Source organism: Papio anubis, chromosome 15 (genome assembly GCF_008728515.1).
Source record: "Papio anubis isolate 15944 chromosome 15, Panubis1.0, whole genome shotgun sequence".
Taxonomy (NCBI): Eukaryota; Metazoa; Chordata; class Mammalia; order Primates; family Cercopithecidae; genus Papio; species Papio anubis.
This window is the reverse complement of record NC_044990.1, coordinates 55538143-55555539: the sequence shown is the minus strand read 5'-3', so window position 1 is coordinate 55555539 and position 17397 is coordinate 55538143. Positions and strand designations below refer to the sequence as shown.

Below are 17397 nucleotides of genomic sequence, written 5' to 3'. Positions count from 1 at the left end.
AGAACCTACCTCCTCCCCTTGTTTTTCCCAGATAAACTTTTTTTAGTGTAAGATGATGTGGTCATAAAATAATGTCCTGAGACAGTAGAACTATTCATTTGAAAAAGATAAGGGTTCCGCTTGATATAAATTGACATGTAGTAAATGACTTTTTCACTTACTACATGCTTATTATATATTTTTGTATATTTACTACATATTCGTAAATTTTTAAACATTTTTCTTTATATAGGAATATTCAGATATAAATGAAAATACCTAAGGTGAAATCAATTTTATTTAAGATAATTTAAATATGAGAACAGCTTAGGTGACTTCCAAAGGACTTTTCTAGCTTAATGCTTAATAATTTTTTAACTGGTAGTACAACAAAATATATGAGAGTGGATTCTGAAGCAGGACTGCCACGGTACTGATCCTAGCTATACAATTTTTACTCATGTGACCTTGACCAAGTTAACCTAATATCTCTGTGCCTCAGTTTTCCCATTTATAAAAGGATTTTATAAGTCATAACCACATAAATTTGATATGAAGACTAAATGAGCAAGTAACAGATAAAGCTAATGGATGGTAAGTTAGGTATTATTGTTAAAACGCAAAATGCCTTCCATACTAAGGATCAAGTTTTAACCTGGGAAATTTTATTCTTATAAACTTAGAAGATAGAAGCTTCTTCCAAGATAAAATGCCCTTAAATTAGAGTATCATTTAAGAGAAGTTTAAATTTTTCTCTGTAATCAGTTAATCATCTTTTACTCTTGATATATAGATACAGATATAAATATAAATATTTGGTGCTCATGTAAATCTTAATATTTAAATATAAAATCTAGAGCGACAAGGAAAGAAATGATATGAAGTTAGTGCCTTTAAATCACTAATATTAGTTGATGTACTGCCCAAATAGTCTGTTCAGTGGTGATAATATTTAATATGGAAATACAAAGATTTGGCACTATGGTAATTTATATGAAGTCGTGTGAGTAAAACAAAAGCTTTCCTCTTTGTAAAAATTCTCTATTGGTCTTTGAAATCTGTAGTAGGTAAAGTTACTGCTGTGGTAGAAACAGACTTCACTCTGGATGCTAGACCATTCTTAGTCTAGAGGGGAAGCACTACTATCTTTTCCGTTCAGTTTACTGTTCATGGGTGTTTTTTGAAGAAACATTCCACTGCTGAAATAGTGCATGCTGAAGAGTATTGCCTAATGAGGGAAGTGCTAGGATTGACTTTTTAAATAAAGTCTACAAATGCTGGTAAAGGGATAGATTATACAGTACCACTGGTACAGCAGAATTGCAATTTACAGGTAGGAAGGAAACACTCTACCACACCCTGTCTGTAGTTCCCTGTTCTGTTTAAAGGAATATTGACTTTCAAAAAATATATTTAAGATATCTAAAGATATTTTAAAATAAGATATTTAAAAATATACTGAAGATATTTCATTTTTCATAAGGTTATTTTAATGGAATTAATACCTTTTCCCCCCGATTTTACTTGACAGACTTTATTTTGCCTTTTTTGGCTGGCATTAATATGGATGTTTAGCTAAGGTATTGTTTTATATCAGACAGAATCTTGGAGTCACTTGATTGTTCATAGGGGATTAATTTAGTTTGCATATTTTATAGGTCGCGTCTTGCCATTTGTAAATGGATAAAACATTTGCCATTTTCTGCTTGAAATAAGAATTCTGATACATTTATAGACTTTGATTATGTAACATTGTTTATTATTATCCTTCTATTTGGGAAAGAGATCTTTATGTAATAAAAATAAGTTAAAAGTTAAGTTTTCCATAATTTTCACATTCATGACTTAGAACAGTTAACAAATGAAAATTCCTTTTGGTACTAGATACTTAGTTTTTTTCTCTATTCTAATACTAATATACAAAATACTTTTATTTCTGGTATATAGGTTATTCATTTTTGTTTTACAAAATTCTCTTGTATAAATTTGTTACAAATACAAAGAGTTCCTGGTCCAGAAGTATTAGTATGCATTCAATAATATATTCTATCACAATAAAAGTAAATTGGCTTCATAAGAGCATATCTCATTTCTAAATTTCACTGTGTATTTGATAAATAAAAATAAAGATTTGTCAGGTGCTTTGTTAATGTTAAAATGACCTGGCTGGTATTTTAATTTATCAAATCAAGACATGAGCTTATTTTAAAATCTAACCATCATAAAATCTTTTGCAATTTTCTCTCTTTGTTGTATGAATAGGGAATAGCATATAAGAAACTAATGTTACAGCTGTGGCTTTTATTGTAGAACAAGTTCTTCTGGATCAGAATTCTCAAACTCCTCCTCCAAGCCCTTTCTCAGTGCAAGCTTTTAATAAAGGGGCAAGTTGCAGTGCCCAAGGATTTGATTATGGACTCGGAAATAACAAAGGTAGGTGTTTAAAACTAAGTATTTTACTTACCTAACTTCAATATTTTTTATTACCTTCTCTTTTATACACTTTTTATTTGTGTTCACCCAGAAATCTTTATTAAATTAAAATTTGTTTCTGGAAAGCTAATACAAAATGTTTACAAAGGTCTTCTTTTCATAGTATTGTTTCTTTTTTTTTTTTTTTTTTTTTTGTTTGGTTTGTTTGGTTTTGGTTTTGGTTTTACCAGTTTTGGCTTAAATTTCTGAGTGTGCTTGCTTATTTTTTTTCTATTTAAAAAACACTCATTTTTATTTCATATCCTAAAGATTCTATTTCACTAAATCTAGTAAAATGTTATTTTTATCATCCACTTATTAGGATGGTAAGGTTAATGAGCAACAAAGAACTTTCTCAAATGATCCATTTAAAATCAGACTATTACTTAAATAATCAGACTATTACTTAAAATAATATTTTAAGTAATGTTACACATGAGCTTTATAAAATTTATGTGGTTTTGAATTTCTAACCCAGTAATCTTAATTTAGAATTATGTGAAATGATATGTTTGGTTTTAGTATCTGTAATAAAACCAGAAAGTTATAAAAATTAAAAAACCCAAAGTCATATGAATATAAAATATATATAGCTGTTTTGGCTGCATTAATGGAAGAGACCAGCATCATGGACTGTCCAAACAATAGTTAATTTTTAAACAATTTATGCTGGAGGTTCATCAGAAATTGCATTTTTATGTGAATTCACACACTCTTGTTCTTTCCTATGTACCTGATCTAGACTCCTTCAAAATCAGCCCTAGTGTCCACAGGTAACATACAGCTGGGTCATGGGTAAAAGGGAGCAGATAGCCTACGTGGAAATAATTTTATTTTAATTTTATTTAAATTAATTCACAGGACTTGATTCCAAGGGACAAATACAGTGTCATTATACCTGACTTGCAGAACAAGTGAAAAAATAAAACGGTGAACAAAATACAGAATTACATCAATGTATAAGGAATATTCTGTTTAAAATAAAACTACTTCTATTGAATAGCTTCGTTACTTTCCACAGAGTATTTTTATGAAGGAAACCTAGCCACAAGATTTTTTTTTACTCCCTTGGATTAGCCTATCCCATAGGATTGGGTATTATCTGCTCACTTACTTCGGGTACCTGATTTCCATTAATTTAAGCTAGATCTTTGTACTTACATAGTGTAAATGCTTGGTGGTGTTTTCTTTATGTCCCTTTCTCTTTACCTTTGTCAACTCTTAAAATCTCAGCATTTGCTTACTGCTACTATATCTCTATATAGTAATGTTTTAAAGCCTTGTTTAACACAAGTTGTATGCTTTCAGTCTTTAAAATGTCTGTCATTGTACTGATAGCTATCACAGTAAATCAGTCTTTATAATTTATGAAAATAAATGTAAATATTTAAGAGACACAAACATTGCCGAGAAAATTTGTTATTATGTAGAAATAATAAAGTATTACTTTTTAAACATGTGATTTTTGTGAATATCGTTCAAAAAATAGCATGCCTCATGCCAGGCATAGTGGCACATGCCTATAGTCCCAGCTACTTGGGAGGCTGAGGCAGCAGAATCACTTGAGGCCAGGAGTTTAAGGATGTAGTCTGCTATAGTCGTGCCTGTGAATAGCTACATGCTCCATCCTGGGCAACAGAACGGGATCCTGTTTTTTTAAAAAAATATTAATAAGTCTGCTCTTATTAACAAGCTTTTAAAATATTTAGATGGAGCAAAGAAATAATAAGAAATTTAAATTTGATGAAATATATCTGACTTTATTATCTATAACAGTAGTTCCCATTTTAACTCTTAATACTGTCCAAAATCAAAGAACTGTTTTTCGTAAAAGCTTTTTTTTTCCTTAAAACAGTATTTTAGAAAATTATTCATGATCGCTAATTTTTTTTCATATAATCTACAGCATTTATTTATTATTGCAAAAGAAAAATATGTGGCTCGTGTACACAGTTCTTTCCACATAAATCTATCCCTTGTAGGTACTTCAGTTGAAACTTTTGCATATGAAACTTTATTATATTTAGGAAATATGACTAGAAGGTTAGTATTTTACAGTTTCTGCATCACCTAGTCTGGATATAGTTCCCTCTCCCCACCTCGAGCATCATTTAAACTATTTAATGTACATATTCTCACAAATAAGAAATTATCCATCAGATTATTTCATTATCTTAAAAAAAATTTTGTGAAACCTTTTGGTTCAAGGAAAAATGTTAGAATTGATATTTTAGATACTATTCAAATTAGGTAGCTCGTAATCCTTTTTGTCTTGTAGAACTTACAGATTTTTAAATTATTCCTCTAAGCAAAATATTTCATGCTTTTAAAGTAGAATTTCTTTGGCAGTAACAACTTAAAAAAGAAAATATTAATTTATAACTATAATGTAAACACATTGCTATGTTAATAACATACTTTGCCCCATTAATTCTGCTTTTTAAAAGAAAAACTGCTAATTGCTTATTTTCTGCATGAAATATACTGCCGATGAGGCAGGGTGGTATTAGTCATTGTTGGGAATTATGAAGAAGGCATCATTTACTTAGATCTTCATTTATGTATGTTCAATATTGAAGCAATTTATCACTGATTCTTCATAGAGTCTTCATTCTCCCATACATAATGAGAGATGTTATATATGAATGTAAATGGATTTGTTTTTATAGATGGGCTTCTATATAAGATTTGGTGGGGTGCTTCCATTAAAAAAAAAAAAAAAGCATGCAAAATTTGGTCCCTAATTTGAGGATGATTAATAGTCACCAATTTTCACTCATTTCTGAATTGGCATGGTTTTATTTAGTGTTCAACTCTATGTGAATGTCATAAAGCACCATTTACTTTGCCATTTTGGATGTTAATGAATAACGAGTTGCAGTTTTGACTGTTTTACCCGCTGCAGGTGACCAACTGAGTGCCATATTGAATTCCATTCAGTCACGACCCAATCTCCCAGCTCCTTCCATCTTTGATCAAGCTGCAAAACCTCCCTCTTCCCTAGTACACAGCCCATTTGTGTTCGGACAGCCCCTTTCCTTCCAGCAGCCTCAGCTTCAGAGTAAGTCTGTCAGCCTTACCTGCCTCATCAAGCATTTCTGAAGCTTTGTTCTGAGTTATTTATCAGTTACTAATTAGTTATCAACTCACCTGACTGGTTTTTTTAAATTAGGATGTTATCCCCTCCCACATTTTTGAAATATTTAAGCTATTCTGAGCTAAGACATTCTGCAGCTAAGACATTTAAAGTTGCTTTAAAGTTCATATGCATGACTATGGTAAGCATCACATATAGGGACAACTTTCAGTGGATTTTTGTTACTTTAGGATGTCCCAAAAGGATAAAGCTATTTCACTCTATCAGTGGGTAGAAGAAAGACTGTACTTGTTTGGGCAGGTTTGTTTGTTTTTTCTGAGTGAATTTGGTATCTATGAAATGTATGACAATTTAGGTTTCCTGGTTTTCTCAAATTGTTGTTTCCTGTCTTTATTTTTATTTTTTTGTTGTTCCTTATATGTTAAATTGATCATTTGATTCTAGTTCTGCCTTTTAGGATTGCTCTAGTCCTTCATCCATGATAGTAATTCACATTGGTTTGGAAAAGATACCCAAAAAAAATTATACTTAACTGAGTGTTCTTTTTTCTTGACCTCCTGAACCTTCCACGTAAACTTTTCAAAGCTGTATTCAGTGTGACAGCAGTGTGCTCTTCTTGGCATTCAGTTCTCATTAATTGAATCAGTTAGTTTGTGAAAGTCTCAGCTTATATACCATTGTTCAGATTCAATTGCACAACCTCTTTGCTTTGGTAAAGGACATTCACACTTAGGTCTAAGTTATTTTTTAAACAAAAATACTTTAATAACTGTTACTAGGGTCATGTAAAAGAGTGCTAGCTGGTTTAGTTTTTATTAAGAACTAGGATAGTATGTAGCTAGCAAATGATGTTATTCATTACTTTATTCACTTTAGGTAAAGGGTATACAAGAGTATAAACTTTTCTGGGTTTCCACTATCCATTAGGAAAGTTTAATTAATGAAACTAATTGGTTTGGAAATATAAGTACTATCAATTTCTAGCTTATTATCATCTTCATTCATGTATAATATTAATTTGAATGTTAAGAGAAGAATTTCAAATAAACAAAATAGTGTCACGTGTGTGAAATAGTTTTTTCCTTCTATGATAAATACTATTTCAGAAGAATGAAAAAGAAGTGAAGAGTTAGTTTATTAATTTTGTGTTGCATCAGACTTTTTACATTTACATGTACTACTTAAGCTTCAAAAAGTTTTAAAGGTAAGGACAAGGGGAAAAACGTAAAGGAAAAACATCAGGATCATTCAGGTAGAAAATTTATACTAGAAAATTTAAATTCATTCATATTCAAATTCAGTTTTAAACGAAAAATTGCCTATGTCATAGCAGTAGCAGACAAAAGAACTAAGGAGCAAGGAGAACCTTTTTGTTCTATCTAAAGAATCATTGCAAGTCTTTACAAAAACAAACATAATTACTATTTTTATTTTACCAAATTTAATTAATAAAATATTTCAAAACAATAAACAGTAATAAAAGTTGATTTGTGTCTTCCAGGGAACAACAGTTTCTAGGTGACATTGTGTCAATACAATTTTATACATACGTGTTATCAGTACCAGCACTTTATTTACCACTGTCTTGGAGCAAATTTGAAATCATGGCTTAACTATGTTTCAATTAGCAATTTTCTGAATCATTACTTGCCTATAGTCCAACAATGGAAATTACTCAGGTCTTGTTTTAAACTTCTTATTCGCAACAGGATGTCACTAAATTTTGACTTGCAAATTCCAGAAAATGGAAGTCTCAATCTTTAGCATAACAAAAAAAAGTATGGAATCTGAAAATAGTTTTAATTTTTTTAAATAGTTCAGAATTGTATTTTTTACATCATATTAGGAAAGGTAAATGTGGCAGAGTGCCAACATCTGTTAAGACTCCCCAAGCACGATATTCTTTCCTGAACCTCACTGCCATGTATCCCACTAGCATATCACCTATACTTTAGAAGATGGTTTATTCATAGTGAACTTCTCTATGCTATTTAGTAAAATGAGAATCATTTTTGTCTTATACCCTTGTGATACTAAATAAATCATTATGTAGAAGACTGTATTTACTGAATTTTGTTTATACTGATAGTCGCCACTGTGTACTAAACACTGTACTTAAGCACTTTAATACAGCCTCATTTGAGATACTGTCTCTTATCTCTGTTTTACAGAGACAGAAACAGAGGCTTAGGGAGGATAAATGATTTGCCCCAGAAACATACATAGTAAAATGGTAGAGCCAGAACTTGAAGTCAGTTCGGTTGACTACAAAGGCTGTTTTAAAAATTCAGCCTTACCTCAGTAAATATTGCAAAATCTGTTCTAATGTATATATATTTTAAATTTATATTTAAACTAGGTCTGGCATCTAGAGTATTAGCTTTGCTCAGATTTGATTATTTTTCTTTTTATAGTTTGATTTTTTTTTAATGTAACAGTAGTTTGAATGGAAAAGAAGATTTCCTAAATGTCATAACTCAAGATCCTGGTTAACTAGAAAAATTCTACAAAGAAACACATCAACTGATGCATGGTTTAACTTCATCTAGCATTTCTATGAGCATTATTATCTGTAATTCTTTGGGGTTTTTTTCTGAATCATAGTTTTTTCACCTATCTTTGGAAATTTAAAAGTAATCTGGCACATTAAGTTAATTTGATACCTTTTCTTTAGAATCAGGCAACATTTTATTCTGTAAAATAGAGTATTTGGTAATTTTTAAATTAGCAAAATTATTTGATTTTACATACATATAAATTATTTCAAGTGTTATTCTTGTGAAGTAGAATGTTACAGAAGTAAAAGTTAACAAATTTCCCTTATGTGTGTACACACAGAGACATGAAAAAGAAAAGTGTGTATATGGGATTTTTCTTTACTGTTCTGTAATTTATTTTTTAATGTTAAAACTTGTTATATAGTTTTTAGAATTGGTAAGCAATTTGGCAATAAAATTGTAGTGGACCAAAGTGGAGAATGGTATCTGTGGCTGCTTTCTTTAAGAATATTACATTCCTTATTTTCATTATCCCCATTTCTCTTGAAAGCTTCATTTTATGTCCTATAGCTTCTGACAGTGTCTTACACATCACAGGCATTCAAGGAGTGTTTATTGACTATAGGTACTTAAGATTAGCATTTCATCAATTTAAGATCTTGTGTTTTTCTATTAGGATATTCCAGTGTTTCCTCAGAGAACATCTTCAAAGAAGAGAATTTATTTCTTTCACTTAGTAATTGAAGCCAACTATACTGTGACAGTATGATGTATGATAATTGCGGGTTTATACTGATTGAATTCTAAGCAAGATTCTCCAACTGAGAAACTATATTGCAAATGGCTTCATTTAAACATAGCATTTTATCACTTTCTACCTACTGCTCCAGAGGGTGAATAGTTTTTCAACTTTTATTTATTTATTTGTGGTAGAAAAATGGCAAATAAAACTGAAGACAATTTACTTTTCTCCCAGATACTTTTTTATAATTTTTTTTATTTTTTAATGTTTTAATTTTGGTGGGTACATAGTAGACATCTCCCAGCAATTTTAAACATGAAATATACAATATATGTCAAAATACATAGTACTTTCAAGCACAGATATGATAGATCTAGATTAGCTTGCAACAGGAGTTTTTCTATTATACTCGTAAGTCACATTCTTATGTGGGACAAAAAAAATGTTAAATGTGACCCCAAAATCCATTTGGATATCTGCATGACTATTTATTTACATTTGAGAATACAAACACACTGAAGTACTATGTTTACTTAGCTTGTAGAAACATAGTCGTGGGAAGACTTTCAGCTCAGATTTCCCCTCTGGCTACTTACTAGCTCGCTAAGTTATTTGACAGGTCTGAATTTTTGTTAGCTCATTATAAAATGGAATTCCCAATAAATGTTATCTTTTGTTATTATTATTGCCTTTTGATGCAAATACTTAATACCTCTCATGCTTTGAGGAAAGTATAGAAAAAGTCCCTCTCTAAAAGAGAGCAGTCTTTTCTCAGTGTGGAATGAGCTGCAGGAAGGGATTTAGAAAGGGACAAATGAGGTTTCCTAGCTCCTTTTGGGTCTATTTTTGCAATATAATTTGATTACTTGTTTTAAGATTAATTCTTAATGTATTTAGACTATATTCAGATGTTAGTGTGAATGTTAGCATAAAAGCCAGGTTTGTTTGTAAGGCTTAGACTGGGTCATTTCTACCCTGGATTATAATCTCAGCACTGTATTTGTCAGTTTGTTGTTTGCCTGCTTTGAAGGTATGTGGATGAAGCACTTGATTTAGGAAGGAGGACCTGTGGGATTTAATCCCTGTTTTAGAAAATTAGTCAGCATTGGTTCAAATATCGAAGTTTAATAAAACTTTTCCACTTCACCCTATAACATCTGTCACAACAACCAACATATTTATTTTAGTTTTGGGTCTAACATCTCTAGCATCCCTACAAATACTAATCATTTTATTCATTTACTGAGCTGAGCCATCTTCTCAGTGACATAAAAGCCTTGACCCAGGTATTTTGTTTTGCTGCTTCATCAGTGATTTATTTATCCACACTTCACTTCATCGTAGGAATTCAAACTGCAAAGAATGCTGATGTTTCTAAAAGACATTTTGTCCCAGTCATTTGTTTGCTTTCTCCTGGCTTGATTTGACCTTTTATCTCTCCCTCTTCCCCTACCTCTTTATTGGCTACTGTGTTTATTTCACCCTTCATTACCATCTTTCTTTAGATGACTTACTCATTCTTCCATTTATTCATCTGCTTTTATTAAGTATCTACTCTGTGCTAGATTATGGTGATGAGCAAGGTAAAAAAAAAAAAAAAAAAAAAAACATGATCGCTGATCTTGAAGGCTTCTAGAATGTTGTAAGAGATAACATAGTTAAAGAAAAAATGATGGCATGTTTTAAGTGCAACAAGAGCAGTAGTCACAGGATGCAGTGGAAACAGGAGAGAAAGCGTCTGGCTCAGCTAGGAGAGATTAGAGAAACATTCTAAAAAGAGGCAGGTCCTCCTCAGAGTGTTGAAGGACTTGTGAGAATTTATCAGGCAAGGAGGAGTGAAGATGAGGAAGGAGGTTAATGGAGCATTCCAACTAGAAGGATAAAATGAGCTACATTACAGAGATCCAATGAATCACAAAGTATTTATTGAGTCCACCTACGTGCCATGCAGTGTACTAAGCACTGTTCATGCAGAGGGCCAGTTTGGAGTAATGAAACTCCAAAGTTTGATTAGAATAGGCTCAGCAGAAAAGGGGGAAAGAGAAATTGGAGACAATGAGTATAGAGAAGTGTGTCAAGATTTGATCTAAAGAGAAGATACGAGGAGAGAAGATAGAAGATCTGGAGAGGTTTTTGTTCCGTTTTGTTTGTTAATGGGAAAAAAAAAGTTTATCAAGGTTGTTTTCTAACGAGAGTAATTCAGTTGAAAGAAATATTAATAATGCAGGAGGGTGAGGAGAATTACTGGCACAATATTCTTTAATGGAAGAGGGGATGCAGACCAGGTATAGTGGCTCACACCTATATTTCCAGCATTTAGGGAGGCCAAGGTAGGAGGATGGCTTGAGGCCAGGAGTTTGAGACCAGCAAAGACAACGTAGCAAGCCCTCGTTTCTATAAAAAATTTTTTAAAAATCAGCTGGGCATAGCGATGCACACGTGTAATCCCAGCTAAGTGGGAGGCTGAGGCAGGCAAATCACTCAAGCTCAGGAGTTCGAGGCTGCAGTCAGCCATAATTGCATGCCACCACACTCTAGCCTGAGCAACAGAGTGAGACCTTGTCTCTGTATGTGTATAAAATCAAGAAGAGGGGATACAGTCCAGTGCAAAGTGGAAAGGTTGGCTAAGTAGGATCATAAATAGTTACCATCATAACAAGCAAGAAAGAAGAATGTATATTATTGGGAGCTGTTTTTTCTAAGTAAAATAGGAGGCAGTTATCTACTCAGAGTTACCATGGAGAGACTGCGTTGATTGAGGAAAGAGAAGATATGAGATAGTAAAAGCTAACATATGTCAAATATTTATCACGTGCCAGGCACCATTCATGGGAATCAACTTTGGTCCCCATCCAAGAACATTGTTCATTTGAGAAACTTCAGGCATGTACAGCTTTAAGTGACCTAGTGACAGTGTCTTAGATTAGAGAGGATGGGGCTGGATCATGAAGGGTCTTGTAAGCCATACTTATTTTAGACTTTACGTGTAGTGAATAAATGGAGAGAGCACGTGGAGGAAGTTGTTGTGCAGAATTTTAAATAAAAAGTGATATGATCAGTTTTACATTTGTGACAGATAACTGAAAATATTATGAAAAAGGTCCTGGAGAAAGGGAGAATGTTGGAAGCAAAGAGTCCAGAGAAGAGCTGAGTAGGGTTAAAGCTAAGGTTAATTGCAGGGAGAATGTAGAAGAAATATTTACACAGTAAAATGCTTAGGACCAGCCTGGACAACAAAGCAAGACCCTGTCTCTACTAAAAAAAAAAAAAAAAAAAAAAATAGCCAAGCATTGAGGGCTGCACCTGTATTCCAGGCTACTTGGGAGGCTGAAGCAGGAGGATTCCTTGAGTCCAGGAGTTTGAGGCTGCCGTGAGCTAGAATCCAGCCTGAGTGAACAGAGCTAGACCCTGCCTCTTTAAAAAAAATAAGTGACATGCTGATTAAAGTTAGGAGCCAGTCTCAAATGACATCCACTTTTATGCTCTGTTTTGAAAGACAATATCTTACCTAGTATCAAGAATAAAGAATAAAACCATCTTTTAAGAAAAAATGAGTTCAGTTGGGTGACTTAGCTCCAATTGGCTATAACTTGAAATTGAGAAACATATTTAGCATTCTCATAGTTAAAAATGATATTGTTGACTGACAAGTGGAAAATATAAAATTATTCATATATTACATACATTTTGTTAAAAATATTGAAGCATTCTCATGATTTTGCACTCAATTTAGAAAGGATTAGGTCTGCTACATCTCCCACTTTGTTATTCTCTCAAACGTCTGTACTGTAGTATATTTCATTACTTAAGCTGAACAAAACAAAATGTTCATTTCTTATAATCAGACTTCTCGTCCTTATCATCAGATTTTCTTTCCTCCTAAGTTTAAGAAATGTGCATCATCAGCAACCAGTATGTCTTATGATGGCATAATTTCAAGTGTTCTAGGGGCCTAAGAGGTTATCCAGCTCTCATTTTGAGATGAGAGAATTCTTGCTGACTTGCCCAAAGTCATAGCTGGCTAATCTAGGACTTGAACATGAGAGTCTGGTAACTCACTCCAGTGGTTTTTTCCAACTGCATCTCAGTTATCTTACATAGACTGCAAGAAGTGAGAAAGACGAGGTCATTTAGTCCAACCTTGCTATTTCATATTTTAAATACCTCGCAACATCCCTGATAAACTTTTGCCAGGCCAGTAATTAACAGTATCACAAGGCCGTTCTGATTGTCTGTATTTCTCAGTGTTTGTTAGAGCAGGGATCTCCAACCCCCCCAAGCCGCAGACCAATACTGGTCCATGGCCTGTTAGGAACCGAACTGCGCAGCAAGAGGAGAGCATTACTGCCTGAGCTCTACTTCCTGTCAGATCAGCAGCGGCATTAGATTCTCGTAAGAGTGCAGATCCTAGTATGAACTGTGCATGCAAGGGATCTAGGTTGAGAGCTCCTCATGAGACTCTAATGCCTGATGATCTGAGGTGGAACAGTTTCATCCTGAGACTATCCCCCAGCCCCCCATTGATCATGGAAAAAAATATCTTCCAAGAAACCAGTCCCTGGTCCCAAAAAGTGTGGGGACCATTGTGTTAGAGAAACAAGGAAACCCTCCTCCACCTGCCACATAAGAATAAACGAAACAATGGAACAGTTCCCCTACTTTCCGTAATTAACATATATTCCCATTTTGAGGCAGTGAGTTGCTGGCACCTGTTTTCTCCTTTCTCCAAACAGTACTTTAAAAGTATCTTATCCTGGCTGGGCGCAGTGGCTAACACATGTAATCCCAGCACTTTGGGAGTCTGAGGCAGGTGGATCACGAGGTCAGGAGATTGAGACCATCCTGGCTAACACGGTGAAACCCCGTCTCTACTAAAAATACAAGAAATTAGCCGGGCATGGTGGCGGGCACCTGTGGTCCCAGCTGCTCGGGAGGCTGAGGCAGGAGAGTGGTGTGAACCCGGGAGGTAGAGCTTGCAGTGAGCCGAGATTACACCACTGCCCTTTAGCCTGGGCAACAGAGCGAGACTCCATCTCAAAAAAAAAGAAAAAAAAGTATCTTATCCTAAAAGCACTTCTGTTTTTGGTTTAGGTTTTAGCTGTCTTTATGCTACATAAGCATTGCCTCTTTCTCAGGATGTCACTTCTGGAGGCAGGAAAGGGTTATGGTTAATGCTAATCACTTTATCAAAATGTCTGATTTCTCTGATGTATAATTAATATTTTTCCCTTGCAACTAATAAGCAATGTGTGGAAAGTAAGATTTTTACTTTTAAAAGCATATCCAGCCTTCTTGTGTCTCAAGTTAATGTTTGGGAAGCAATACCTATCTCTTCTTATATTTTGAAGTTATTCTTTCTAAGGCCTAAGATATATACCCATCAAATGATGCTCAGAATTTTTGTCTCAGCTATCACAAACCCTGAAATGATACGCTTTTCCTAAGTGTTATTTTCCTTAACTATATTTACTGGAGATTTAGAACATATTCAATAATATACTATGAGTATGTTTTCTTCAAGTCCAATTATGTGTAGATGTCATTTAGAGAAACAGTACATTTTATGGGTGATCCACTTTATATGTATCCCCTCTTCTTTCCACATTCAGATCATATGGATTAATGTCATACTCTAGTAAAAAGCTTGTTTCTATTTTATCCTTAAGTTTAAAATGTTGTTTTTTCTTTCTATTAGTGTAATTCTTTTAGTGTACTAACATTTATGTAAATAAGTCTTACATAAATACTAACATTTATAAATAAATCTTTAGCCTAATTCTTTTAGCATGCCAACTTTTATGTAAATGGATCTTAGTTTCTGTTCCATGTCCTAAGCTCCTTTACCATTCACATAATTCTATATTCCTCCTGATAAGTTTACTACAAAGAAGAATATTGGATGTATTGATTATGCAGTGATACTGCGTCTAAAGCTGTCAGTCAAGAATGGCTGCCATAGCTAAGAGTATCTACTAATCATCACTGTCACTTTTTTTTTTTAATTTTATTTATTTATCTTATTTTATTTATTTATTTATTTATTTTTTGAGACAATTTCACTCTGTCGCCCAGGCTGGAGTGCAGTGGCGCGATCTAGGCTAACCGCAACCTCTGCCTCCCAGGCTGGAGTGATCCTCCCACCTCAGCCTCCGGAGTAGCTAGGACTGGAGGCGAGTGTCCCCACACCTGCCTAATTTTTGTATTTTTTTGTGGAGACGGAGTTTCACCATGTTGCCTAAGCTGGTCTCAAACTCCTGGACTCAAGCAATTTGATTGCCTTGGCCTACCAAAGTGCTAGGATTACAGATTTGAGCCACTGTGCCTAGTCCTGTCACTTTCTAAAAAATCCTGTGAAGCACTAATAGAAGTGGGAATAATAATCACACTTAATTATGCCTGTTTTTAAATCTGCATATTGTTTGATTAATCATATCTTTTGGCCAAGTGGAAGGCATGAATTATACGTAGTCTCTACAAGGACCAATAAACTAGTTTCTAAATATGTTTTAAATAAATAATTTAAAAGTTAATTTCCCAAATATCCTCAACTATAAAGTTAGACCTATTTACTGTTTTGTAGGAGCCTATTGCTGTCAAAAGTATCTGAAGTTCTATTCAGAGAAAAATAGAAATGCACAATGACTGGGATTTAAGTTGAGTGAGGAAAGTCAGCAACACTGTTCCCATCGTTCTACCATAAATGTGGCAAAATCTTACTGTTTGTGACAGATCGGTAGAATTAGATTTTCTTATATCTAAATAAATATATATAAATACATAAATGTAGGTATGTATAGCATGAACAGAATACAGTGCTATTTGAACATTGTCATAAGACTTATTTATAAAACTTCCTCAAGCTCTTTCCAATATCTTGGTTAAGATTACATCTAAGGTGGGAGGAGGATGAGGATTGAAAAAATACCTGTCAGGTAATGCTTGATTACCTGGGTGACAAAATTATGTTTACACCAAACCCCCATGACACAGAATTTACCCATGTAACAAACCTACACATGTCCCCCTTGAACCAAAAATAAAAGTTGGAAAGAAAAAAAAGGAACTTAAAGAGAAAAAAAAGATTGTATCTAGTAGTTTTGCTAAGACTATAATATTTCTGACTGCTCCACTATCTCCTCAAGATTGAGAACTAAACAACATGAGAAGCACAATTACATGCCAAAGATTCTTCTTGCCTTTGGTTGTTTGTAGCATCCCAGTGGAATGTCTTTGAAAGTAAACTTTTTTATCTGTATTTTCTCACCTGCTCTGAGTATTGGTGGCAGTGATATATGCATTGTAATTAGACACCTAGCCTCCTGAATATAATGTATTCCAATTGTATTGTCTTTCTGAATAGCCTGTTTTCAATTCTTTCAACATTGCCTGCCAATAATTTAGCAAATTATTATTGAATGTCACAACTTGATTATAGAACATAGTAAGAAATCAACAAATTAAACACCAAACTGAATTTAATGCTAAAACTTACCCTTTTTAAAAATGTATTACTGATTTTTACTCGTGAAATTTAACATTTCCAGTCATCACTTAGTTGTTGACTCAACACTCAAAAATAATATATGCTACTTTTAAAATCCCAAAACCTCCAGATTTGTGTATTGCCACCAGGTGATGACAGTTGATTTTAATATTTTTGCACATCCTTCATTTTGAACAAATCTGTAAACCTCAAAAGATGTCAGGTGCTGCAAAAGGAGCTCTTACGCTATTTAAGTGCCATATAGTAAGGAGTTAGTTGACAGCTGATGCATTGATTCTTCCCGTTTATGGTTCCAACGATAAGGTCAGGGTCCTGATACAGCAAAACCACCATTTGTCTTTGTTAAACTGAAATGAGAATGCGTTCCTTATTAGAAAGAAAAGTTACACAGTTTTATTATCATGAGTACTTTAAAAAGACTTGAAAAGTACAATTTACAATGAACTCAAAGTTTCTATGACTAGGAAATGATATGACTCAGGGAATTTAATACTTGGGATCCAAAACAAAGAAAGCAAAATGACCCATGAAGAACCATGTTGTTTATAAGGGCAAACTACAGGAAACAAACAGCATGCACTTCACAGGAGCACTGGAAACAAAATCCTGACTCTTTAAAATTGTTTTTAATATTATTCTCTTTAACTTTGTGATACCCAAAAAAGAATCAAAATTTTGTGGAGATGAATATAATAATTGGTTGTCTTACCTGTATTAACAAGATTTTTTAAAAACATTATTATTTCTGTCAAATGATTTTTAAAACACCTATCAACTTTTTTTCTTTTGGGTATAGATATCAATATATCTCTTATAGCTTGCTTCCCTTTTTAAATTAAAAAGTATAAATCTTTATAAAAATTAACTGTAACTTTATAAAAATATGTTTAAACTTGAGCAGATTTTATAAAAATTTAATGTGTAGAACATGTGTTGTTTCCAGCAACAGCTTAATTTCTTTAGTCACTTAACCTTTTTTAGACTTTCATTTTTTAAAATATTTCTTTTTTTTTTTTTTTCGCTCCGATTCATACCTAGGAATCCAGTCTCTCTAGCCTTTGTAATACATTGAAAAGACTTGAAGGCCATTTTGCCTTCAAACTTT

The 17397-nt window shown here is 33.3% G+C and overlaps 1 protein-coding gene across 20 annotated transcripts in view; it reads left to right on the top strand.

Moving 5' to 3' along the window:
* The window catches only part of MYCBP2 (MYC binding protein 2), a 283622-nt gene that overhangs the window by 204761 nt on the left and 61464 nt on the right, over window positions 1-17397 (top strand). For 11 of the 20 annotated variants that reach the window (XM_021929688.2, XM_021929692.2, XM_021929690.2 and 8 more), the window contains 2 exons: window positions 2290-2412; window positions 5333-5512. In XM_021929688.2, the coding sequence (XP_021785380.2) occupies window positions 2290-2412; window positions 5333-5512 (303 nt within the window). The remainder of the gene's footprint in view (window positions 1-2289; window positions 2413-5332; window positions 5513-17397) is intronic. The other 9 variants (XM_021929696.2, XM_021929693.2, XM_031655913.1 and 6 more) reach the window with 2 other exon arrangements.